Below are 26,210 nucleotides of genomic sequence, written 5' to 3' on the forward strand. Positions count from 1 at the left end.
AATTTTCAAATTTTGTATCTGACAAATGGATGCTTTTGAAAATGCAATGCAGGGAATTCCCTGGCGGTCCAGTGGTTAGGACCTGGCCCTTTCACTGCCATGGCCCCGGGTTCAATCCCTGGTCCAGGAACTAAGATCCCTCAAGCCCTGCAGTGCGGCCAGGAAAGTAAAACAATAAAAAATAAAGATGCAATTCAGTACAATTCTGTTACCCACGCATAATCCTGTGTCAGCTACAGGATTTATCAAACCGCCATGCAGTTTCTTTTCTGGGACATGAGCTTAAGCTTTATAATTAAAGTATTTTGGTCCACCTTTTCACTGTGACTCTACGTATCATCTCATTATGAAATAATTTTACAGTTTAACTTTGAGGCCCAAGGTAAGTGGCCCCTAGCCACAAGCTCTGCGGTCTGGCATCTCAAGGCCTAGAAATGATACCAGGTCCCCAAGGACCCCAGCGTTAGCCCCCATCGGCTACCTGGGTCCTGCAGGGAGGCGTTTATGTAGTTGTAAGCCACAGGTCAAGGGGAGGTGGAGTTCAAGAATGTTTGAGTCTTCCACACCCCACAGCTGGTTTAAGATAGCAGTCAAGCTGATTTCAAAGAATTGATGAGTAACTGATTTCCAATAAATAATTAGTAATTGGTTATCTTTTTACATATTATCAGCTACGCAAATCTATCCATGAACTACTGTATAGCTGACCGTAAAGAGAGTCTCATCTTCTTGGCAAAGAATTTCACCTGTATCTTTGAGCCTGTCAGCAGTTTTGCATCTGACATTTGAGTAGTCACGAAGGGCTAAGAGGATTTGTTCTTGGTGTATTTTTTTGCATCTCAAAATGAAAATGAAACTTGATACAAAAGTGCATGCTATGGTAAAGTAGCCAAAGAGTTTATACAAGGAGACAGCTAGCTGTGTACTGCTGGATTGTCAGAAAAAGAACAGCTGCCCTTGTGGAGAATTAAACCCCTAAGGCATTTCCATGGAAGGCAGGGGTAAGCAGCCCCATTTTCCCTTTGTTTTCAGGGATACTCTTCACAGGGAGGTCTGCTGTCAGGATAAAATAAACAGTGGGGTGTGTTTGAATGGCATCCACCAGCCAGTGACGCAGAACAAGTGTCCTCGGAGCACAGAGGCCCCGCCGGACAGACGCCAAGGAAGCACAAGAGGGTCCCAGGACGTCCTCCAAAGAAAACAGCGCTGGTCCTGCTGCGCAGTGTCTGGACAGGGGAGGGGATCGCAGGCTCTGGGCTGGGTCCAGGCAGCCGCAGAGAGAAAGCAGAGGGGAAGGCGGGAGAGCCTGCTGATGGGGCCCAGGCCAGGTGGGAGGACCCCATCATTGAAAAGTGGGCAAAGAAGAAGCACAAATGCCTTTTCAAAAAGGGTCCCCGAGTGAGGAGGTGGAGAAACCAGAACCCTGTGCACTGTTGGCAGGAATGTAAAATGGTGCAGCCCCTGTGGAAAACAGCAGGGAGCCTCCTCAAAAAAGAAAAAAAAAGAATTAATATATGATCCAGCAATTCCACATCTGGGTATCTCCCCCAAACAATTAAAGCAGGGTCTTGAAGAGATATCTTTGCACCCGTGTCCATAGCAGCCCTATTCACAACAGCCAACGGGTGGAAGCGCCCCGAGTGTCCACACCCCAAGTGTCCGCCAACAGCATGCAGGACACACAGAGTGTGGTTCAGCCTCATTAGGAAGGAAACCCTAACGCCGGCTAGACGTGATGAACCCAGAGGACGCATACTCAGCGACATAAGCCAGTCACGAAAGGACACATACTGGATGATTCCACTTAGATGAGGTTCCTAGAGGAGTCAGATTCTCGGAGACAGAACGTAGGACGGAGGGCGCTGGGGCGGAGGGAGGGGGAGGGGGAGTTGCTGCTAATGGGGCAGGGTTTCGGCTGGGAAGATGAGAAAGTCCTGTGGACGGACGGTGGTGAACGACATGAATGTACTTAATGGCGTTCAACTCTACACTTGGTTAAAATGGTAAATTTTAAGTTATGTGTATTTTATCACAGTAAAAAATTAGAAAAAATAAAAAAGATTAGTAAAGGAGAAAATGAAAGGGCTCCCAAGACGTGGCCTCAGCGGTATCAGCTAAAGCCTCCCCTTCCTGCTCTCCCCGAAAAGCGCTGTTTCACGTGCAAGGCGGGCAGGGGAGCCGCAGCGCGGGTCCTCGCTTCCGACCCTCCGCACCCGGGGCATCCCCAAAGGGCCGCCCGGACGCGTCACAGGCCAGAGCGACTGTGGCCGCCCAGACCGCTCCCTCGGGGCGGGCCCGCCACCACATTTTGCAGCAGGAAATTTCGTGGCCTCGTTATCAGAAACACACTCAGAGATGGAAAGTACCTTTCCTTATATAAAAAGAGGTAGACGGTGGAAAATGTAGATGCTGGCTTAAAGGGGAAGCGTGGATTCCAAGCTGTTGATAAAAGCCCCTGTGCCAAGCCCCTCCCGCAGTGGCACCAGGTGGACCCTTCCTGCCCTCAGAGGGCAGACCCTGGAGGTGGCAGGGATTTAAAGGAAGGAGCGCTGGAGGATGGAGCAGGTCAAGAAGTGGGGGCCGTCCCTCCAGGGAGCCTGCCAGGCCTCCTGGAGGAATGGATGTTTAAGCTGGACCTGGAACAACAAATATAAACAAGCTGCTATCAACCGGTTTCCTGTTTCGTAAGGGCTGGAGTGAAAATAGCCAGGAACTTGGTTCCCGGAGGGTGAGGAGACGGGGGCCTTGGGTCAGCTGTGCTTATGGTCAACGGGAGAAGAAGCGCGGGAGGTGACAGGCCTGAAGAATTTCGACCTCTTTCCCTCCTCCCTCCCGTCCTTGTCTTTATCAGGCAATTAGAAAAAGGGACAGTTCTGACCCAAGGTCCGCAAAAAATAGTTCGGCCTCATTTCCTTGTCTTCAACGGACAGCAAGCAGCTTTCTGGTCAAAATACACTATGTCTCCCAGAGCAAACAGAACACGGTCAAGTTCGCGTCAGGGTGATCTCCGAGGGACAGCAGTGAGAGGTCCTGTGGATAGAGCCTAGCTCCCTGCCCAGGGACTGGACCTGGGTAGCCTGGGTGAGAACCAGAAACCAGAATCCAAACACTGGTCCACCAGGGGCTCCAGGCTCCAGGCAAAGCAGCCCTGGCTCTTTCCCCAGTTTGAAAGCAAGAATGTTTCAAGGAGGCAGAAACGGTAAAAACAGGTATGCGGTTTATCAGAGACACAGCACAATGTGTGGGAGAGCGTGCAGAGAAGCAAGGCCGAGAGACACTCCCCGAGAGAACGGGTGTGGGCATCCTCTCCAACCAGCAGGAGCGCAGCAAGTCAGAGACCAGGGGAGACACACGCCCCGAGAGGAGGGCGGGCGTCCGGGAGGAGGGCGCAGGCGGGAGGTGATCTAACCCACTCACGCAGGACAGTCCCTCCGGGGCTGCTCCCCTTTGGCCAGTTCCCTTGCTTCTGCTTCCACACCTGACTGGTCCAGGACCCTCCCCAAGACGTGCACACACCTCTTTGCGAAGGGGGACCCCACCGCCGAGGCCTGCGGGTGCACGTCCACACTTACTATGGGGTGGCGCCCCTCCCTTTCTGACCCCCGAGGAGCCTCCCTGCACGTGCGCAGACAGGGACGTGTCCCTGACCTCAGGAGTGGGCGCCTCTGGTCTTCACTTCAGCAGCGCTCAGCTTCTGCCACGAGCTTTGTCCTCGGAGGGTCTGGGTGAGAACGGTCCTACTCCACCTGACAGACACCAGCTGTGCAGCCCAGGGGCCCGTCTGTCTGCTGCTTCAAGGGGTGACGGCTCGCACCCCTTCCCACGGCCGCCTCTGGCCCAGGCCCTCCCTGCCTCCTCCGCACGCCCAGACCGGTCGCGTCCAGCTGCCGGGTCCTCCTCCTCGGCCAGAGCGTCAATTGTTTATACAACAAACATTTGTACAGCTTTTTTGATTAAAGTGCCAGGAATCAGGCCAGGTTCTGGGGAGAGAGTGATGGAAACAGAGGTCCAGCCTCCACGGTCGCGTTACTCCGCTGCACGCGATCCACGGCCTGGAAGCAGGTACGAACGAAACGCGGCTCCAGCCCTCCCGGCTCTTCCCACCTCGGCCCCTCTCTGGGTTTCCTCTCTCCACACCTGCGTCCCACCCGACACAGCTCATCAGCCGCCTTCTTCAGCTTTTCTCTTTAACCTCCCTCCTCCCGTGTTGTCTGTCTCTCTCTGAAATCAAACACCTAAATTTTTGTCCCAGTTCTGCCATGTACTACCTGTGCCATCTTAGACGCGTTACTAGCCTTTTTGTCCTGAATTCCTCATTTGTCAAATAAAGATAGTGGCTGCAAAGACGATGTGGCACATATATACAATGGAACATTACGCAGCCATCAAAAGGAATGAAATTGAGTTATTCGTAGTGAGGTGGATGGACCTAGAGTCTGTCATACAGAGTGAAGTAAGCCAGAAAGAGAAAAACAAATACCATATGCTAACTCATATATACGGAATCTAAAAAAATGGTTCCGATGAACCCAGTGACAGGACAAGAATAAAGATGCAGATGTGGAGAACGGACTTGAGGACACGGGGAACGCGGAAGGGGAAGCTGAGATGAAGCGAGAGAGCAGCACTGACATATATACACGACCAACTGTGAAATAGATAGCCAGTGGGAAGCCGCTGCATCGCACAGGGAGATCCACTCGATGACGGGTGATGCCTCAGAGGGCTGGGATAGGGAGGGTGGGGGGGCGTCGCGGGAGGGAGGGGATGTGGGGATATATGCATACATACAGCTGATTCACGATGGTGTACAGCAGAAACTGGCACAACAATGTAAAGCAATTATATTCCAATAAAGAGCTTTAAAAAAAAAAAAGATAATGGCTCCCACTCTGCCCGCGGCCTGGAGTTATTACGGAAATCAAATATACACACGGATCGCAAGTGCTTCCTGAATTGCAGAGTACTCCACACGTACATTTTCTGATTGCGTTCTATCTCATGTTAACGGTGGGTTTGTTTTCCTTTCGTAAGTTGTGAACTCCTTGAAGAACAGGACCATGCATCTCTCCCAGTTGCAGCAGATTCAACCAGCCTTCAGGTCTCAACCGGAGGCCCCTCAGGGCCACAGGTTACCCACCTTCGGGAGTGCACGCCGGCACACTCATCGGGAAGGGCACCCCCGGGGCTGTACGGACCCTCCCCTCCTCCAGGACGGCATCCGAACATCTCAGAAAATGGGCTTGTCTTCCTCTGCCACAGCTTATGTTGCCTTTAAATTTTAGACCATCTCCAACCCCGAGATCAGGTTTTCAGAAGGGTGTGTTTTAGATGTGGGTATACAGAGCACACCACCAAGCGATGAGTCACACGTTCGGTCCACAACGTCGTCAGAGAGAAGAATGACTACTCTCAGCTCCCCGGCCACACGGGGCAACCCAGGACGTGGGCCCGGGTCTCCTCCACACAGGACATGATGCGTCTGCTGCCTCGGTGTGTTCACATTCTAAAAGGAAGCAGGTGACATTGAAACCAGATGATCTCAACCGACTGACTGAAAGAGGAAGGCAAAAAATACTTACCCTTGAACTTGAAAGACTCACATGACGCAGATAAACAGAAAATCATCTCTGTGCTTAGGCGCTCATTTGCACTGAGAAACCCAAAAGAAATCGCTGTGATTCTTGAAATCTGAGTTCCTTTTTCTGTGACTGCTGTACCAAAGTACCGCAGACTCGGGGCTTACCCAGCAGAAATGTGTTGTCTCCGTGGTGGAGGCTGGACGTCCAAGATCAAGGCGCGGGCAGGGTTGCTTCCTTCTGAGAGCCCTTCCCCTTGGCTTGCAGACGGTCGTCTTCCCCACAGGTCTGTTCACATCCTCTTCCCTCTGGATGCGCCTGTGCCCGAATTTCCTCTTCTGAGGTCCTGGGGGTTAGGTCTCCAACATACAGATTGGAAGGGACACAGTTTAGCCCATAACAGGATCTCAATGTCTCAAGACAGTTTCTGCACAGGTAGACATAGCCTTGTCTTGCTACTTTAAAAAGCGTTTCTCCAATATACTCTTCATCAAACTGCTGGGGCTCCTTTCCTTTGAAGTCTGCAGCATTAATAAGGTCCCGTGTTGCCAATAAATCAACTGACGTGGCAGGAAATACATTTACAATTTTGCCTTTTTTAAAAAAAAAGAAAGGGACTTCCCTAGTGGTCGAGTGATTAAGACTCCAAGCTTCCGTTGCAGGGGGCGTGGGTTCGATCCCTGGTCAGGGAATTAAGATTCTGCATGCCGTGCAGCGTGGCCCACAAAATAGGAAACCAAATAAATAATAAAAAAAACTTTAAACGAAAGAGAATAGGTGTAAGTAATATGAAATCACACACGCTGGGATAACGCCCACGAGAACACACCGTGAGCTGAGGGCCCCCTTCTCCAGCTGTGTCATGGTCATCACGCCCAGAAGCCAGATTCGCATAAACTCGCTCTTGCCATCAAACCCTGATTCCTGCGTTTTCACAGCGTGTTTGAAAGAATGAACACCTTGGAGTTTGGAGAGTTTGGTCTGGGGTCTCTACGAGAAGGCAAACTGTAATCCTCTTAAGATGAAGTTAGGAATTCACAGAAGAACAATATTAAATAGTTCATAAAATAGAGAAACTGTCTAGAAAATAAACGGGCAGGCTGGGTACGGTGAGATGGTAGCTGCATCTGGCTTGATGAAGAAAGCTTTCTGGGACAGAATGACGAGACGCCTGCCGCTCCAGGTGTGGACGAAGCCAGTGGGACTGGGAGGAAAGGGCACCTGTGTGGGACTGGCGTGGCGGCGAGGACTCTTGTGGAAGGTGGGGTGTCTGGGCCTAGACTCCGGAGACCCCGCCGGGAACCATCCTGTCCCAGGCCTCACCCCCAGGGCTGGAGATGCAGCAATGCAGTTAATCCTCCCTACTCAACCCCTGGGAGGAAGGTCCTACCTTGATCCCCACAGGATGCAGAGCAAGGAAGCATCTCACAGGCTCGAGCATTGGATCCAGGAGCCTCTCCCACTCCTAATGTCAGGTAATACTGGGGCAAGTTTCTTTTCTTTTCTTTTCTTTCATTTTTATATCCCCAGTATCTGGGCCAAAGTCGACATTCAAAGTGTTCATAAACTAAGCTTTAAAAAATGGGATTGCCATATATACAGATTACTAATAAGAAAAAAAATATCAAATTGTACACCTTAGATATATGCAGTTTATTGTATGTCAATTGTATCTCAGTAAAAGTTCTTAAAGAAAAAAATTTAATTTAATTAAAAAAGGATTAGCAAATATACACTACTGTATATAAAATAGATAAATGTCAGTGTCTTACTATACACAGGGAACCATATTCAATATCTTGTAATAACCTATTATGAAAAAGAATCTGTATGTATGTATAACTGAAGGACTTTGTTGTACACCTGAAACTAACACAACATTGTAAATCAACCATAACTCAATTTTTTTAAAAAAGGGAGGAAACTGCTTCAAATACCAGGCAGATTTTGGCTCCTATGAGCACATTACTGAACAAAGAGGCATATCCTGCTCTGCTGCTAAGTGCAGAGAACTGAGCAGAAATTCATTCGCTGATGATTGTTGCCATAAAGCTTTTCTTTTTTTGTTTTTGTTTTGTCTCCCAGAATAATTAAAAATAGAGCACTTTCCCTTCTGTAACAAACTCACCAATTGATGTGTGGCAGAAACATTCGTGGAAATTATAATGACAACAGGAAAATGAAATCTCTCCCCTACAGCCCTTTCCGCCTCCCAGGCACGTGTGTGTTATGTGGACGCCCCTGGCTCGGTCTGATAAAATATCTGGCAAGATTCTTTAAAGGCCTGGGGGAAAGACCAGTAGTAAGTCAATCCTTCTAACCCCTAAATAGTTGATAACTTTTCTGAGAAATGAAAATCCTAAGAATCGTGCGGACGAGGTAGCTTCCGACCGACCGTCCCAGACTGTCATGCATCTGGGCCCACGCTGTAAAGAGGACGGCGGTCACTGCATGCCTGGCCGCCACACCAAGAGAGACAGAGGTAGCCGTTGTGGCCCTTTTATGTCGTGGCTGGATTCAAGGTCCTTAAAGATGGGGTTCCGTCGTGCGCTTTGCCTCCGACGCCCAGCACGGAGCTCACTTAGCGTTGGACTCATCGATAGTCATCCCGTCCTTTTCCAGACTCCCTAAGAGGTTATTTTCACTGACGGTTGTGATATAATTAAAAACAAACAAGGACTTCCCTGGTGGCGCAGTGGTTAAGAATCCACCTGCCAATGCAGGGGACATGGGTTTGAGCCCTGGGCCGGGAAGATCCCACATGCCGTGGAGCAACTAAGCCTGCGAGCCACAACTATTGAGCCCATGTGCTGCAACTACTGAAGCCCACGCGCCTAGAGCCCGTGCTCCTCAACAGGAGAAGCCACTGCAATGAGGAACCCGCGCACCGCAACGAAGAGTAGCTCCCACTCGCCACAACTAGAGAAAGCCCATGCGCAACAACGAAGACCCAACACAGCCAATAAATAAGTAAATAAATTAAAAAAAAAATAAAAACAAAGAAACACATTTGGTCTTTGTCCCCAGTTTCTGGCAAAAAGCTCCTAAAACCAGGGTGATTGGAGGGTTGGAATTCTCAGGTCTACCCCTTGACCCCGCGAGAGGGAGAGAGGCTGGAGACCGAGTACCGTCACGTGGCTGGTGATGACTGTCACACTCACACAAAACCCCTCAGCGCTGGGGTTCGGGGAGCTTCCAGGTTGGTGCACACACGGAGGTGCTGGGAGGGTGGCACCCGAGAGGGCGGGAAGCTGTGGACCCGTCCCCTGAACCTCGCCTGTGCAGTTACAGTCTTTATAAGAGGCCAGTAACCGCACTGTACGTAGGGGGCCTTTCTGAGTTCTGTGAGTCATCTCGCCAATTATCAAACGCAGAGGGGGCTGCGGGAACGCTGAGTTTGTAGTAAGCGGGGCAGAAAGGCAGGGGTCCCAGGCCCCCCGTCGGCAGCTGGAGTCCCCCCTTCAGGGGGTCGTCTCTTGGGGCTGAGCTCTTTAACTTGGGAGAGCTGAGCTACCTCTGGGTAGTTCGTACAAAGTCGAGTTGAATTTCTGGAGAATTGGTTGGTGTGAGAAGAAACCTCTCAAGCATCTTTACTCCTACCTACTCACAGTGTCGCTAAGTTCATAGCTGCTTTTTTCTTATTAGTCATGGTCTCATGAGGCAAGCCTTACTGAGAGGAAATCAGTCATTAAAGTCTTCTCTCAAAAGCCCGTTAGCCATTCTAAGCAAGTTCTGTTTGCGGCTGCTAAGGTCAGTAAGAAATGACTGGAAACCTTCACCTCTATCAACAGAAAGCACCTTTCAAAGAGAGGAAAATGCAGTCTGTTGTGTTGCCCTCCGGTTTCCAAGAGCAGGGATGGTTCACCAAGGGCAGCGTCCACTCAGCTCCACTCCTTCTCTCCCTGTCTCAGCAGAGAGGTGCTTTGACTCTTTCTGGGAGGTTCATTCATCTGTGAAAGATCACCTGACAAAATTAGAGCCACAAAGTAGCAGGGTTAACATTGGTAGCTGGAAACATGCTCTGTTCCGGACTCATCAGCAACAAACCAGGACGATGATCAGAACACCTGATCTGAATGTGCCCAGAAGTGCCTCGAGCACACGCTATCATAAAAGTGTTGTGTTCACGTATTTGTGTTAGTCCTTTGTGGTTAATTAATACAAGGGCATCTGGGGACGTCCCTGGTGGCGCAGTGCTTCAGAATCCGCCTGCCCATGCAGGGGACACAGGTTCCATCCCTGGTCCGGGAAGATCCCACATGCTGGGGAGCAACTAAGCCTGCGAGCCACAGCTACTGAGCCCACGTGCTGCAACTACTGAGCCTGTGTGCCTAGAGCCCGTGCTCCGCAACAAGAGAAGCCACCGCAATGAGAAACCCGCACACTGCAATGAAGAGTAGCCCCCACTTGCGGCAGCTAGAGAAAAAGCCCACACGCAGCAACAAAGACCAACACAGCCCAGAAAAATCAAAAATTAAAAAAAAACTTTTTAATAAAAAAATAAATAAATGAAAGGACATTTGGAGCACTTTGTGGGCTCTCTGTTCCAGTCGTGCAAGTTGAATTGTCCCTCAAGACAGAGCTATATACTCAGGGTATTTGGGGGAAATTGTACCATGTCTTTGTTCAATAAAACTGAATTGACTAATATCTTCCCTATTTTTAATAAACACAAAAAACCTCTTAAAAATCTGGTCTCTCATATGTTAGTTTGAAATAAATTCCAAAATGAATTAATAACAAAAAATAAAATTATAAAAACTCTAAAGAAAAATATCTTGGCTCAAAAGGGACAGAGAAACCACAAATTTTCCTGACTCATGTCACAACAGGATGTTAGAGTGGAAATCTTTCTCTTTCAGTTTTGCTCGAAACCTCAGTGTATCTCAACGCTTACAAAACCCAGAGTGTGTACTTGGCTTGTGCGATCAGGGGTTCTCTAGGCAGGGCCAGCTTCAAGAGGCTTACATAACCACAAAGGATGGATACAAGTATGTGAAGGTAAATTTCATGTGTTTGTGTTTATCCTTTGTGATTAATCAATAAAAGGACATTTGGGGACTTCCCTGGTGGCACAGTGGTTGAGAATCTGCCTGCCAATGCAGAAGACACAGGTTCCATCCCTGGTCTTAGAAGATCCCACATGCCACGGAGCAACTCGGCCGGAGCGCCACAACTACTGAGCCCACGTGCCACAACTACGGAAGCCTGCAGCCTCGACATCTGCAGCCGGGGTGGTTGAGGGGAGAAGGTGCCCCGCGTCTGGTCTGGCAGCCGGAGTGGGGATGCCTTGCCCTTCAGGTCACTCCAGCTGGCGTCTAACAGGAGCGTCAGGCACCAGTGCCTGGGATGCAGACTTGGTGGCCTGAACCTGAGTGCTGCTCTCGTGGCTCTTACGGTCCCAGAGCTGGAAACGAACGCAGGGCTGGGAAGCTGGGCGACGAGATCCCCTTTGCGTGAACTGAGACAGAGGGCTTGTCTGTGTCCGAATGGCGGATGAAGCGGGCGCTGGAGACGTGCGTCCGGGGCTCCGGAGAGAGACCCGAGCCGGAGGCGTCAGCGCTGGGCTGGCAGGAGGACAAGCGACGTGTGCGCATCGGCTCGGGCCGCGGAGGCCGCGAGAGGGCCAGGCCGGCCCTGCGGGGAGCGGCAGCACTGGGAGACGGGACGGAGGACAGCGCGCGACGTGAGACCCAGCAGAAGAGCGCAGGGAGGTGCGAGGACGCTCAGGCCCCCGTCGAAGGGGAAGTCACCAACCGCGTCACACGTTGCCCAGGAGTCAGGTGCCGCTTGAATTTAGGAATAAGGAGGGTGTTGGGGACCATCTGTGCAGCTTGAGCTGGCAGTGGAAAGAGGCCATGGCTGCAGGTGTTCTGGGGATGCTGCCTGCGGCCAGGCAGCGGTCTGCAGGGAAAGGCGCACACCCATCTCATACTCTACTCACGTTCCTTCCCAGACGATCAAAGGTCTAACTTGCAAAACAAATCATTAAAATAACGGAGGAAAGGAGACTTTCTAAAAATTCACAAAACCTGCAAACTAAGACATTGATACCTTTAACCATGTATGAACTTTAAATTTTTTTTACATGGCGAAAACACGGTGTAAAATAAGATAAAAGACAAATAAACTAGCGCCATATGGATAACTCATTTCCTAGACAAGAGGTGACTTTCGCTCATGTATAAAACGCTCCTATGCAGTCACGTAACCCTAGGCAACACATGGGTGAAGGACAGGAAGTCAGTTCACAGCACAGGGAATGAGAAATAGCTCTGAAAGACAAGAAAAAACATGAAAATAAACCTTACTCGTGAAAAGAGAAAGGTCAGTATTTGACTGCCATTCTTGTTAAAAACTCTTATAAAAACCAAGGATAAAAGGATATTTTTAAAACCATTTCTGTAGATTTTATTTCATTTTCAGTATTTTGTCACTCAGTTACACAAACGGTGGTATCCTGGAAATCTTGCTTAAATTATGTGCAGATTACAGAATTATATTTTCTTAGTGAAAAATTGAAATAAATGGAAATACAGAGAGCAAAACAGTGTCAGTTATCCTCCTGTACTCCCTACTCCAGCCTATCCCAGAGATGACCGCTGTTAGCCGTGAAGGTGTATATATGTAAACTCACAGGTACACACGCAGGGCTTGGTTCACAAACATGACATCATACTATACCCACTGTTTGCAAAATACATTTTTCACTTAATTTGTTTTCATGACCATTTTCAGGAACTGCATACAGACCAATCACAATTTTTCTTTAATGTCCTGCACCATATTCCATCATATAAATGACTTGCATTCTTCTCCGATGGGGAAAAAATTAAAATTGGATTAATTCCATTTCATTGTCTTCCTTTCCTCTCCCACCCTCCCTCCTTCCCCCTTCCTTTCTTTCCTCATTTCTTTCTTTTTCTTTCCTCATTTCTTTCTTTTTCTTTCCTTGTTTGCTATTAAAAAATAATGTTAACTGTATACTTAGAAATGGTTAAGATAAATGTTGTTATGTGTGTTTTTACCATAATTAAAAATAATAATTCAAAAACCCTGTAGATGTGAATTTTTTAAAATAATGCTGAAGAAAAAACCTGGAGCATATCTGGGCATGTGTGCAAATGCTTCTGTACAACAGACAGTCTGAAAGTGAGAGTGTTGGTCCCAAGGAACTTTCGTTCCAGATCGAAAGACTTCCCAAAAGTCTTACTGACTTCCATCCAACAGCCTAGTTTACAGCCACTTCCTCATAGTCTCACCGGGACTGGGAATGGTGAACCTCTAAATTATAACAAGGGCAGCACGTGGACTCCTACAGTGATTGCACACTCTCAGAATTTCTGGAGAGTGCAAAAATGAGCAAGACAAAATGAGACAAAAAGCAAATTCTAAAATCAGGAAGCAGGGGCGTGGAGAGGAGAAGTGCGCCATTCGTCTCTTGCAGAACCACAGAACAGAAAATGCAAAAGAATGTATTGAAAACTCTTAAACGACTAAGAGTTCACCACATTGCCCAAATACACAATAAATGTTGTGACATAACAAGAAATATGTATTGGTCTCTGCCCCCAGATCCTGACACAGAGCTCCTGAATCCCTTGGCACCTCCTGGGTGACAGGAGCATCCCTTGTTTGAAGGAGGCCAATCTTGGTGGCTCCTGGAAGGCTGCAGGATGGGGCTGGTCTCCTGAAAGACCAAACCGTGATTAGAAGCTTGAACTTTCAGTCCCACCCCCCAGCCTCCAGATAGGGGAGGGGGTACAGATTAATAATCGACCATGCACCATAAAAACTCCTAAATGAGGGCTTCTGAGAGCGCCCAGGTTGCTGGACACGCGGAGGGGTAGGGAGGGTGGGGCACCTGGAGATGGCTTGGAAGCCCCGCCCCTCCCCACACACCTCCTATACTTGTCTCTTCATCTGGCTGTTTCTGAGTTGGAGCCTTTACAATAAACCAACTGGTAATAGAAAGTAATGCATTTTCCTGAGTTCTGAGAACCATTCCGGCAAGTGTGAACCCAAGGAGGGGTTGTGGGAACCCCAATGTTGCAGATGTTTTTAATGTATGTAAAAGGTACTGGATTCTACGCCTCCTCTACCTCTTTTTTCACTCAGAATTATCTAGCCACCAGACTGGATGTGCACCTAGTCTGCCCTCTAGTCCACAAATCCTATGTACGTAGTTATCCCAAAGTGTGCCCTACATTTTCATGATCTGTTCCCACTGATATGGACACTTATGTAGCTTCCAACTCCTTGTTCCACACATGAGGCCACAGTGAAGATCCCAGTCCCTGTGGATTCAGGGACTTGGCCATGACATCACTGGGCCACAGACCTGGAAGGGAGTCACCTGGATCCCAGGAGAGACGCCCACTGAGAACACTGACAGATTACTTCCTATGTGGGCATCTCGGTTCCTGTCCCAAAAGTGCTATTCCCCTACTTCCTGGCTTTCACGGGGTTGCATCCAACTTTCTTTCTTTGTTTTCTTCTCTTTTTATTTTTTAAGTCATACGATTCTTGAATTAATTTTTTTTGGCTGCATTTGGGTTGTTGCGCACGGGCTTTCTCTAGTTGTGGCGAGCGGGGGCTACTCTTCATTGCGGTGCGAGGGCTTCTCACTGCGGTGGCTTCTCTTGTTGCGGAGCTCGGGCTCGAGGTGCTTGACTTCAGTAGTTGTGGCACGTGGGCTCAGTCGTTGTGGCTCTCGGGCTCTAGAGCGCAGGCTCAGTCGTTGAGGCGCACGGGCTTCGTTGCCCTGCAGCTTGTGGGATCTTCCCGGACCAGGGCTCGGACCTGTGTCCCCTGCACGGGCAGGCGGATTCTTAACCACTGCGCCACCAGGGACGTCCCTGCATCCAACTTTCTAACGCCAATCATCCCCGATGGTCCTAGAGTAGTAGCTCACAGAATTTCGTTTGTATTTCTCTGATCACTAACGTCCTGCCTTATTCTCTTTGATTTGCAGGAGTTCTTTGCATACACTGGTATCAATTCCTTGTTGATTTTTAAAACTTTTGTAATTGAATTTTATTTTTTTCTTCCAATTTTACTGAGATATAACTGACATACAGCGCTGTATAAGTTTAAGGGGTACACTGCCACGATTTGACCTACATACATCATGAAATGATCACCACAGTAAGTTCAGTGAACACCCGTCATGTCACACAGATGTTTTTCCTTGTGATGAGAACGCAGGATTTACTCGCGTAGCAACGTTCACGTACACACACAGCAGAGCTGATACTCATCTGGTTGTACGTTACATCCCAGCACTTACTTATCTTACACGTTCTGACCACCTCCCTTCCTCTTCCTACCCCCACCTCTGGTAACCACAAGTCTTCTCTCTCTGTCTATGAGTTTGTTTGTCTGTTGAATTATAACTGACCTACCATGCCATGGTAGTCCGTGGTGTACAACACAGTGGTTCGATATTTCTATATATTTCACAATGGTCACCATGATAAGTCTAGTTACCATTTGTCACCAAAGATATTACATTACAATTGACTGAATTATTTTGTAACTGGATGTCTGTACCTCTTAATCGCCCTCACCTACTTCTCTCTTCCCCCAACCCCCCTCCCCCGCCGAGCAACCGCCCGTTAGTTCTCTGTAGCTAAGACGCTGTTTCCATTTGATTACATCTGTTCATTTGTTTTTCAGATTCCACATGGACGTATCACTTAGCATAATGCCTCTAGGTCCATCGATGCTGTCACCAATGGCAAGGTTTCTTTTTTTTATGGCTGAGTAATAGTCCATTATATACACATGTATGTGTGTGTGTGTGTACGTCTATACCACATCTTTATCCACCCATCCACCGATGGGCACTTGGGTTGCTTCCGTTGTTCCTGCCTACTATGAAGAATGCTGCAGTGAAAGAGCGGTGCGTACATCTCCTTGAATTAGTGTTTTGTTTTCTTTGAGAAAACACCCAGAAGTGGGATTGCTAAATCGTGTGGTAGTTCTACGTTTAATTTTTTTCAGGAAACTGATGCACTTCCCTGATGATTAGCGATGCTGAGCGGCCTTTCATGTGTCTGTTGGCCACCTGTGTGTCTTCTCTGAAAAAACATATATTCAGGTTCTCTGCCCATTTCTTAGTCAGACTGTTTGTTTTTTGATGTTGAATTGTATGAGTTCTTTGTATATTTTGGAAATTAACCCCTTATCAGATATATTGTTTGCAAATATAATTTCTATAGATATTTAATAATATTTTTATAATATTTCCTTTCAATCTGATTATGGAGTTCTTCAAAACTGAGTAATTTTTCACCTTATCAATTGCTTAGATTTTACCTTTCTCTTGTGACTATTATCAACACTTTTTTCAATTCAAAAACAGTTATAGGTACTGGGACAACAGGATACCCCATATGCAAGAAAATTAAGTTGGAGCCCTAACTACTATCATAGACATCGAAATGGATTAACAATCTAAAACTAAGCGCTAAAACCATAAAAGTCTTAGCAAAAACCATAGCTGTAAATCTTCATGACTTTGGATAGGGCAACAGATTCCCAGATATGACACCAAAAGTATAAGCAACAAAAGAAAAAGAAAATAAAGTGAACTTCATTGAATTAAAAACTTGTGTGCATCAAAGGGCATTATCAAGAAGGGGAAAATATAACCTAAAGAATGGGAGTGAATACTTGCAAATCACCTACCTGATAAGGGCCTAGTATCCAGAATATATAAGAACTCTTGCAACTTGACAACCAAAAGACAACCCAGGGAAAAAGTGAACAAAGGACTTCAACAAACTTTTCTCCAAAGAAGACATACACAAAATGGTCAGTAAGCAAATGAAAAGCGCGACACCGTTAGTCATGAGGGATATGCAACTCAGAATAAGGAGTATCACTCCCCACCCACTGGGGTGACCGTAATTTTTTTTTTTAAAGAAAGAAAATAGCAAGTATTGGCAAGGTCATGGAGAAACTGGAGCCCTCGTACGGCACCAGTGGAAAGCAGCCCCTGTGGAAAGAGGTTTGGTGGTTCCTCAAAAAGCTGAACATAGAGTTACCACACGGCCCAGCAATTTCCTCCCAGGTATGGACCCAAAAGAGTGAAAGACAAATATTCAGATAAATACATGTGCACGCATGTTCGCAGCAGGGTTACTCACAAAGCGCCAAAAGGCTGACGCGAACTAAGTGCTCATCAGTGGACGGCTGGATAAACGAAACGTGCTCTGCCCAAATAATGCGGTTTTATTCACTCATGAAAAAGGATGAGGTGTGGACACCTGCTACGACGTGGACGAACGCTGAGCACGCTATGCGGGGTGAAAGAAAAATCATATCTGATGTGATTCAACATCCGTGAAATTACCAGCGTAGGTATATCCACGAGACAGAAAGCAGGTCGGTGGCCGCCAGGGGCTGGGAGGAGGGAACGGGGTCGCTACTTAGTGGGTACAGGCTTGTCCACTGGGGTGATGAGAAGGATTTTTGGAACTAGATCAATGTGGTGGTTGCACAAGGTTCTTAATGTATTAAAGGCCAATGCACTGTTCACTTTAAAATGGTCATTTTATGTTATGTGAATTTCACCTCAAGAAAAAAATTCTTTTTTTTCTTATGTCATTTTTTTCCTTAATTTTTTATTAGTTATCTATTTTATACATATTAGCATATATACGTCAACTCCGATCTCCCCACTCATCCCAGCCCCACCCCCTCACTGCCTTCCCTCCTTGGTGTCCATACGTTTGTTCTCTACATCTGTGTCTCTATTTCTGCCTTGCAAAATTTAGAAAAACATAAATTTCATATTATGTGAATTTCACCCCAATAAAAAAATTCTTAAAAAAAAAGAATAAAAGCACTGATTTCTAATCCTCTTTTTTTTTTTTAAGTCACAGACCTCATCAACGATCAAGCTGTTTACCCGTGCACTGGGAGTGGCACACAATGTGTAAAACACAGTCCCAACCACTAACGAACTTAAAGCCCAGCTGGAGAATCAGATGGTTCATAACTGAAGCAACTACCACAAGAGACATGCCCCCATCAGGGTGCAGAGAAAGTTCAAAGACACATGTCTGGTTGTGCCAAAAAGGAAACACTTCTCTAAGACAACGACATTGGGAATGAGCTTTAAGGGTTGGATGGAATTTTTACCATTAGAGCTGGAGGTAGAGAAATACAGTAACAGGAAGAAAGGTGTGACGCCTACCAGGGGTCCCACGATCAGTCTGAGGGCATCCCCTAGTCCAGCGTGGCTGTCCTCAAAGCTGCCTACTGCTGCCACAGGCACTAGAGCTCAGGGCTCAGAGGACCGTGACTCCCGCCTTCGCGTCCCCTACGGGGAGGAAAACCTGCCGCAGAAGAGGATGCTGTTGGCTTTGTTGTGCCTGATGAAGAACAGGAAGGGGTGGTCGGCACAGAACCTGGGTCCAAACTCCATGCAACACTCCACCACGATCATGGCCGAAGCGGCCGCGGCCTCCGTGCCCTCCTCGTTCACCTCCACCAAACTCTTGTGCACAAACCTGGACAGACACAGGCCTCTGTCGGCCGACATGGCCGAGAGGTCAGCCCTGCCCTCCTGGAAGGCGTCAACCACCCCCAGACCCTGGAGCACGGACCCCATGTCATAAGACTCCTCCAGTTTAAATCTCGGGAGGAGAACTTCCACTTCTGTGCTCTTCATGCAGTCTGGCTGGGTCCAGGCGAGGAATTTCTCAAAAGTGAGATGTTTTTCCACCTGAAAGACCAGATTCCTACTTCAGCACACGTCAGGCACCCCCAACCCTTTCTCCGCTCGCGGAAGGACCAGCGCCCCCGTCACCTGGCAGGACAGGTGTGTGAACTCCTTACTCGCACTAGAGCTAGTTCACACTCGGCTTCCTTCCAAGCCGGGGCGGGGGGTGCCCAGGAGGCCCGGAGCCCCCGGGCCCTGGCTGCTCTCTCCTCACCCACAGCTTCCAGGAGACAAACGTCATCCTGACAACTGTCAAGGCCCAGCTGACTCTGGGACGCTGCCTGCCACCCAGTGCCCGGCTGGAACCCCTGGGCAGTGGTCGGCTCTCCCCGAGGACTCCACGTGGAAGAAGCGAGGTGGCCGGGGAGAGCCGTGTCCAGGTTTATGGCTCTGCCCCCTCCCGCCAAGTGAGGTCATTCACTGTCTCAGGTTCTGAACTGGTTCCCAGCTTTTTTAATATAATGCCCGTGACCATGATTATGATACTAACAGGATGGTATTCACACAGGCTCGTCACGGACCAGACACTGTGCTACGTTTGTTGCCTGAAGTGCCCCCATTTCACCTTCATAATCACGCTCTCACATCCTCATCCCCACTTCACAGATGAGAAGACAGGGGCTAGGAGGAGTGACATGGCGTGGCCACGTGGTGATAACGGGAGAAGTGGGTCTGGAATAACCGTTGGATCCAGAGCCCGAGAGCCTGAGCACTGCCGGCTGCCTGGTCCCCGCATCCCAGCCTGAAAGTGCACCCCAGAAGCAGGGGAGAGGCTCCAGTCTGGCCTAGAAGGAAGGACGCAAAGGTGTCACAGGTCCAGCTCACCGAGCTCAGGGCCACGTGGTCGTCGGGGAGCAGGATGAGCATGCTGAGCTCCTCGCCAGCGTAGGGCAGCTCCAACACCTGGGCCTGCACCTCCTCCACGCGGGCGAGTCTAAACGTGCCCTCCTGGAACATCATCTGCACCGGCCTTCGCTCCTTCTGCCAGGAGTGAACAGAGGAGCGCAGAATTAAAGACAGACTCTCGAAAGAGGCAACACGCATTTCTAGGAGCTGCAGTTGACCCCGTGATGGAAACAGGATCCTTGGCCTAATTAATAGTTATAGACCGTCCACCACCTTCTTCCTGTTCTCAAGGCATCTGTTGTACGCAGACGGATGCTGGCCAGGGAAAGGAGATGCTTCCATCAGCAAAATAAATGTGACGCTCTGCGCTTTCCAGAAAAGGAAGTCAGATTTGCCGCAGTTAAAATATGCCAGCGTGTGCATCTAATGGAACAGTGTAATCAAATGAAGTTACATAGGAAATTATTTCTGTTCAATTAGAAAAAGGTTTTATGACAAAGTGGGATGAAACTTATAGTTTCACAGCAATGTGTTCCGAATGTAGACAGGTGTACAAGCTCAGGAAGCAGTGTGGCAGCAAATGTAAAGAACCATGTACATCTTAATGCACTTAAATCCAATTGTCCCAATTCTGATACTCTAAGTCGAGGAAATAACTTTTTTAACTACAGAAATGCTATATGCATGCCGAAGTTAACTGAAATACTACACTGACCAAACTCATTTTAAAATGTTGACACAGGTCATCTATTATAAAAATTAAAATCATTTCTAAAATCCATGCCAGAAAAGTCATTCTCCCACTCCTCCCTTTGCAATTAGAAGGTTGATTGTTTAAAGTACACCTTATTCTAAGAAAGGGGTTTTACTCCTATACATTTCCTAATTGCAGTAAAAAGGCATTTTTTTTAGCGGTTGAGGAGTTTGGCAAACTATTTTAATGCCTGCCTAAACTGAAGTTATACCTCAGTGTCAAGACTAAAGTCTCTGTCAGTTTTAATATCAGAAAGCTATAAATACTGAATGAATGATGACAAATTATGATACATTAACAGCAAATCAAGTCTATATACACTCTAACTTTAAAAATATCTGATCAGGGACTTCCCTGGTGGTGAACTGGTTGAGAATCCGCCTGCCAGTGCAGGGGACATGGGTTCGATCTCTGGTCTGGGAAGATCCCACATGCCACAGAACAACTAAGCCCGTACACTGAAACTACTGAGCCTGGGAGCCACAACTACTGAGCCCATGTGCTACAACCACTGAGGCCTGAAAGCCTAGAGCCCGTGCTCCACAACAAAGAGTAGCCCCTGCTCGCCACAACGAGAGAAAGCCCACGTGCAGCAACGAAGACCCAACACGGCCAAAAATAAAAATAAATAAAAAAATAAAAATACCTGATTAAAGAAATATGTTTTCATGTTCTCTCCCACTACCCCCTCCCCCACACCACACATATATCACACTTCCTTAATACCATTTAAAAAAAATTTTTTTTTCTGCTTTCTATCTGAGCAGGTTGGGCTTAAAAGAAAAGCTTAAGTTCCCAGAAATGAATGTACGGTAGACACATTCATACAGCAATGATTGGATGAGAAACTGTCGAGGCAGTAGGAGCAGTAATAAAATGCAAAAAAAGTACAGGTAGAAAGTGTTGTTTATACCTTCAGTTCTTTTCCACTGAATTTAAAATTTCATTCAGAAATATGTTTCAAGTTTTTTTAACCAGTCATGTCTGCTTTTACAAAGTTAAATTTTTGCATTCAATTTCTTCACCAAACTCCCAGGAGTGAAGTTGGGTGAAGTTTGAAAGCATCCCCCACCTGGTTGACTCTAAAAGGCATCTCCCTTGTGTACGTCCTGTTGAATTCCTCGTTCCACCTTCCTCTGAAGTAGACGGCGTTGACGAGAACCAGCCTGGTCTGCGCGTCAACCGAGTTACCCGGCAGCAGCTCCGGGATTTTACCTGCAGGGAAAAGTAGAGCGCACAAAAGGCTGAAGAACCAACCACGACAAGGCTCCCTGGAAGACCCCTGGTTATGAGTCTAGAACCAAACATTCCTTTTCCAGATCTGCCAAGTCTGGATTGGTATGTACAGAAATCACACACACGGGTGCTACTGACAACCACCGGCGCTTCCGGATGTCTGCAGAGTCGGTGACGTGGACCACCTCTCCGGCCGTCACTCAAGGAAAACTCCGCTCCAGGTGGGAGAACAAGACACACAGCAAACGAGGGATGGGCTGGAGAGGCTACGGGTATCTCAGGTGGTCCAGCACCCCAAAGCTACATCCAGGGCAGACATGCCACAACTGCACGTGCACGCAGCACAGGCAGACGTATCGAATGGCTCTGAGGGGAAAATCGCCAGCAATGGGCAGTGTGGGTGCACTGATCAGCTTCTGGAAGCCTCTAGGAAAGATTTCACTAGTTGATCCTCCAGACATTCTCAGAAAAGGGCAGGTGGTAAGTGAAAGGTACTCCCTTCTTCCCCCTGGAGATCAAGTGGAACCTTTTCAATGAACGAAGAGCGTCCCTGCTAGTAACTGCCTCCAGAGGCCATAGGAGGAAGAGGGGAGATGACTGCTTCAAGGAAAGACAACCTCTTGTTCTTTACAGTCTCGTTTATTAACAGAAATAGCATCATTCCTAGTGGTACTAAGTGTAGTTGGTGCAGAGGGGCCTGTGTGGGTCCAACATCACACAGCAATCGTGGGGGCCAAGACCAGAGCATGCTACCCTCCGAAAGAGAAATGAATAAGGCTCATCCCACACCCCCAAAACAGTGATTTCAGTCTGCAGAACCCATCAGCCCCAAGATAGGCTCTGCAGCTGGCCTATCAAGTCTAGGTTTATCCCGTCTAAGGTGGAAGGCATGAGAGAAGCAGGAGGGTAAGGAAGCGTCACGTGATGGAGGTCCACGTGGACTCCAGACAGAGGAGCCCATGGGCAGGATCGGACCATCAGTCTCCTTCCTACAGAGACGCTGGACTCACCCAACGTGTGAACACTACCGACCAAGTGAAAGCACGTTTCACTGCAAGTTACTAAACTGGAAACCTGGCCTATGAGTTTCTTTTCGTATCAGTCACTCTGGTGCGAGTGGGCAAATGGACAAAATCAAGTCTCTGTTGTTGAAAATCTGAACATCTGATCAGAACCTCTGGGAGTCCATTAAGGCTCAGATATGCCATGAGGCCCAGCCCAAAAGGCGCTGACCACTGAAAGACGAGTGACACCAGAAGAGTGGGGGGGGGGGGGGCGGGGCGGGGAGGGGCGGCAACATGTAATTCTGACCTTCAGTCTTTCTTGAGACCCAAGCATTTATCTGTTTCCTGGACTGCTCTGCAGCTTTGGCAAAGGAGACCTGCTCCAGCTCAGCGTGGTAGAACCGCAGGCAGGATTCCTTGAAGGCCTTTGGAGGAGAAAGCGGTCAGTGAGGTGATGTTCCTAAATAAATGTCAGCAAGTCTCCAAAAACTCTGAGCATTACATACTTTATATTAAAAGGACCATACAGCCCTTAAAAGTGATATTCTAGTCTGCCAGATATGAAAAGATCAGCGTTTATAAACAGGTAAGTACTAAGCCATGAATAACCAGAAATGGATAAATGAATTTTAGAAGTAGTGAAATTTTAAATGATTCATGGCGTAGTTAGAGAATTATACGTTTTTAAAATAGTATTCATAAGTTTTGGTTCTCTGGGGTCTTTCTCTCAGACTCTGTATTTTGATTACAACTTTTATTGTTCTGTTGATTCAACTTACAGAGAGAAATTCACAAGTCTTCTCTCCAAAAAGCCTGTTGGCCGTTCTGAGCAAGTACTGAGTGGCAGGCTTGTTCAGCTCGGTGAGAAGTGCCTGGAAATCCTCGTGAAAGTCTTTCTCTGTGTTTAAAGAAAGCACCTGTTGAGGAAAATAATTTAAAAATTATCAACCTTGCTCTTCACTCTCAAAAAAAGAACTGTGAGCAAAATTTTTTCCCAAATACTTCACAAAACGTTCCTTTAACAGGACATTATTTTTATTTTAAGCGTGGATTTCATACATACCAGAGAAGCAACACCATGTGGGGGTAGGGGGGAAGATACAGAGAGAAAGTGGGGGGAGAGAGAAAACAAAACACAAGTGGGTAAAAGAGTTGGTTTTTCTGCCTCAGTAGATCTTTCGTTTAAAGATGAACAACAGGAAAGAATGAAAAGGACCAGAATGATTCAGAAGAGGAGCTATTTTCAAGTCTTGCATCCAAGGAAAGTGTGAGTGCGTGTGCCCTAAATGGAGGAAATCTTACCCCTAAAATTCCCCCCCCCCCAAAAAAAATGATGTAGTGAAAAGCATGAAAAATTCAAGGAGAAATGAGCATCAGCACAGTCTCAGCGGGAAAGACGGGTTTCAGAGCCTGCCGGCTCACACAGCGTCCCTCCCTCCACGCAGCAAGCAGCAACGTGGATTCCGCACACGGAGGGCCTGTTACTTTCCCGTTGAACACGGAGGGCGAGGACCGCTCCGTCTCACGCCTCGTAAAGTAACCACACAACCTGGGAGCTCCCACAGGAAGTGCTGCAAGGGTTCATGGCCTGCCTAAAACGTAGGAAAGTTCATCAAGAATAAAGAATTCCCCTCTACACCCAAACCTTCGCACCCTGGCACATAAGCTGGGACATGCTGACAATACTGAAAACAGAACAGCACCCTGGGGGGGAGGGCCCTGTGGGCTGGGTAGGGGCTCCTCCACACTTCTGGTTTCCTCTTGGGCACGTGTCTCTCACTCACTCTATAAAATCCCCTGCAGACAGGGACAGACTCATTTTGATGTCACTGAATATTTGGTAAACTAACTAGCACCTCTGCAGTCTGTACACGTAACAATCACACGCCTTTTCTCCCTCTTTGCATGTTTCTGCTTATCCCCCAACTTGGCTGGAAGGTATGTTGGTAGATCATCGATTTGAAATAGATATTAACCTACCCTTCTTACCAATGAATAATTATAGCTACAAAGTCTTTTACTCTAAAAATGAGACAGATCTTAGCTGCTAAGACTTCAAATAATTTTGGTATCATTTCCTAAACACAGATAAAGTGCTAGGACAAAATTTTGATAGTCATATAAGGGTTATTAATTGGAGAAAGTTTTCACCCAAAAAAATCTCAGTGAAGGAGACCTCAGCCTTGCCCTCTGCATCTGGCTCCCCAGGCAGCCCCAGCTCCCTGAGACAGCACACGTGTGTACCAGGCATCCACCCCCTGCTGCAGGCAGTTCTGGAGAAGGAGGTCTGAAGCCGGGTGACAGAACGTAACAACGGAGAAGAGTCCCTTCTCCGGGCTCACCTGGGCTACCTGGGCAGCGGTGTCTCCTTTTGCCCCCAGGAAGAGCATGGCCAGGGCAGAGGAGATGCTCACAGGAGAGTAAAACACGTTGCGTGAAGGGTCATCTTGACATAGTATCTTTAAAAGGCGGAGGGCAAAGGTGCCATTTGCTTCGGAAAGAGCGTCCATGGTGCCGGGTCTGGAGTCACAGAGCAAAGAGAAAGGCCGCCTCAGTAAACCCTGAATGCTGTGGACCTAACACATGGCAATTTTTGAATTGCAGTTTTTTTTTTCATCTTAAATCTCAAAGATATTTTATGGAGGAAGATTCAGTTGCTGTTGCTCCCCATTCAAAAATTAAGTCCAACGTTAAGTAATTAGTGAAGTACGGTACTGGCAGTGGGTCCATCGGCTTCAGAGCCTTGGGAAAATCAACAGAAATGGCTCACACACACACACACACACACACACACACACGCCGACAGGAGCAGTGAAGTCCTGTCCTTCCCCATCTGAAGCGGAGGACAGGGTCAGGGAGGAGGAGGCGGAGGAAACCCCAGATGAAAACCTCGCAGGTGCTCTGCCTGGTCCCCATACACCACGTCTGTTTATGAAAAATCCCCCGTTTGCCAGCTGATGACTGAAACACGTGTGAGATGCTGAATTGCACGCAGACAGGCTGGAGACGGGTATGAGACGGGCCCTCAGCTCCCGAGGCCAGCGACTGTCCCGTAACCCGTGGCCCAGCTCAGAGTGCCCGCTCCTCCTGTCACCCACACCTCGGGACTCTGGGGCACTGGAAATGGGGCCGAGACTCTGTGTGTGTTGCTCTGTCTCGTTTTCCAGTTTGGGGGGTTTTTTGTTTTGCTTTGTTCTGGTTTCGGGCTGAGAAACGCAGATTTGGAAGCTTCCCGCCCGTGCCCGTGGGAAGCCGGAGTGGAAAGGCAAGGAGGAAGCGGGCTGGGCCCGGGAGAGAACAGTCGGGGCGACGGGCCCGGCCAGCCAGAAGCGGGAGGCCGCGCCCGCGAAGCAGCGAGGCCAGCGGAGTGCGCTCCGGCGGACAGCTGCTGCCCGCGGCACACCTGGCACCGAGCGCCGCAGGGCCGTGGTCCCCCCGCCCACTGTCTCCGGCCTGCCTCGGAAATGAGACCCTCACCGCCCCCACCGCTGGCCTCAGGCCCCCGTCATCCTCCACACCCATCCCCGGGCCCTGCCTCTGTCCGCACGCTCCGGCCAAGACCCTGCGCAGGGGCGGGCGGCGCCTGGCCCTTCATCCGGCTCTTCACCGGCCCGCGGCCGCAGAGATAGGCTCAAAGGCGCCTGAGCGAAGTGACATCCTCCTGCCCCGGCCCCCAGGACCCCTTCAGGCCCCCCAGCCACGTGTGCGCCTCTGGCAGCGCCGCGCATCCCGCCCCACCCCGTCCCCGGTTGAAGGCAGCCTTCCCTCCCCACGCAACGGCACAGCCTCAGGCGGCTTCTGAGCCCCCCGCTGCGCGCCCTTCCGCGCCCGCGCCCCCCACCCGCGAGCCCTGGACCCCGGCCCCGCGCTCTGCGGGAGGCGGCCCCACGCGCGCCCGGGCCCACCTGCCTGCTGGCTCCGCGGGACCCCGACCGCCCAGGACGCCGGACTTCCCGGCGCCGCGGGCGGGCGGGGCGGGGCCGGGGGAGGGGCAGTGGGCGGTGGGCGGGGCCGGGGGAGGGGCAGTGGGCGGTGGGCGGGGCCGGGGGAGGGGCCGG

General features: G+C 48.9%; 1 protein-coding gene across 1 annotated transcript; it reads right to left on the reverse strand.

Moving 5' to 3' along the window:
• Nucleotides 1–17,464: 17,464 nt before the first annotated feature.
• On the reverse strand, nucleotides 17,465–26,122 carry SERPINB9 (serpin family B member 9). The gene is made up of 7 exons (XM_057700644.1): nucleotides 26,058–26,122; nucleotides 24,495–24,672; nucleotides 22,932–23,069; nucleotides 22,460–22,577; nucleotides 20,985–21,127; nucleotides 19,138–19,293; nucleotides 17,465–18,315 (listed from the first exon to the last, which is right to left on the reverse strand). Exons 2-7 carry the CDS (start codon nucleotides 24,660–24,662, stop codon nucleotides 17,911–17,913), a joined length of 1,128 nt encoding a protein of 375 aa, XP_057556627.1. The 5' UTR covers nucleotides 24,663–24,672; nucleotides 26,058–26,122; the 3' UTR covers nucleotides 17,465–17,910.
• Between the last annotated feature and the right edge of the window lie 88 nt (nucleotides 26,123–26,210).

The sequence above is a fragment of the Hippopotamus amphibius genome, chromosome 11 (assembly GCF_030028045.1).
Source record: "Hippopotamus amphibius kiboko isolate mHipAmp2 chromosome 11, mHipAmp2.hap2, whole genome shotgun sequence".
NCBI classification, from domain to species: Eukaryota; Metazoa; Chordata; class Mammalia; order Artiodactyla; family Hippopotamidae; genus Hippopotamus; species Hippopotamus amphibius.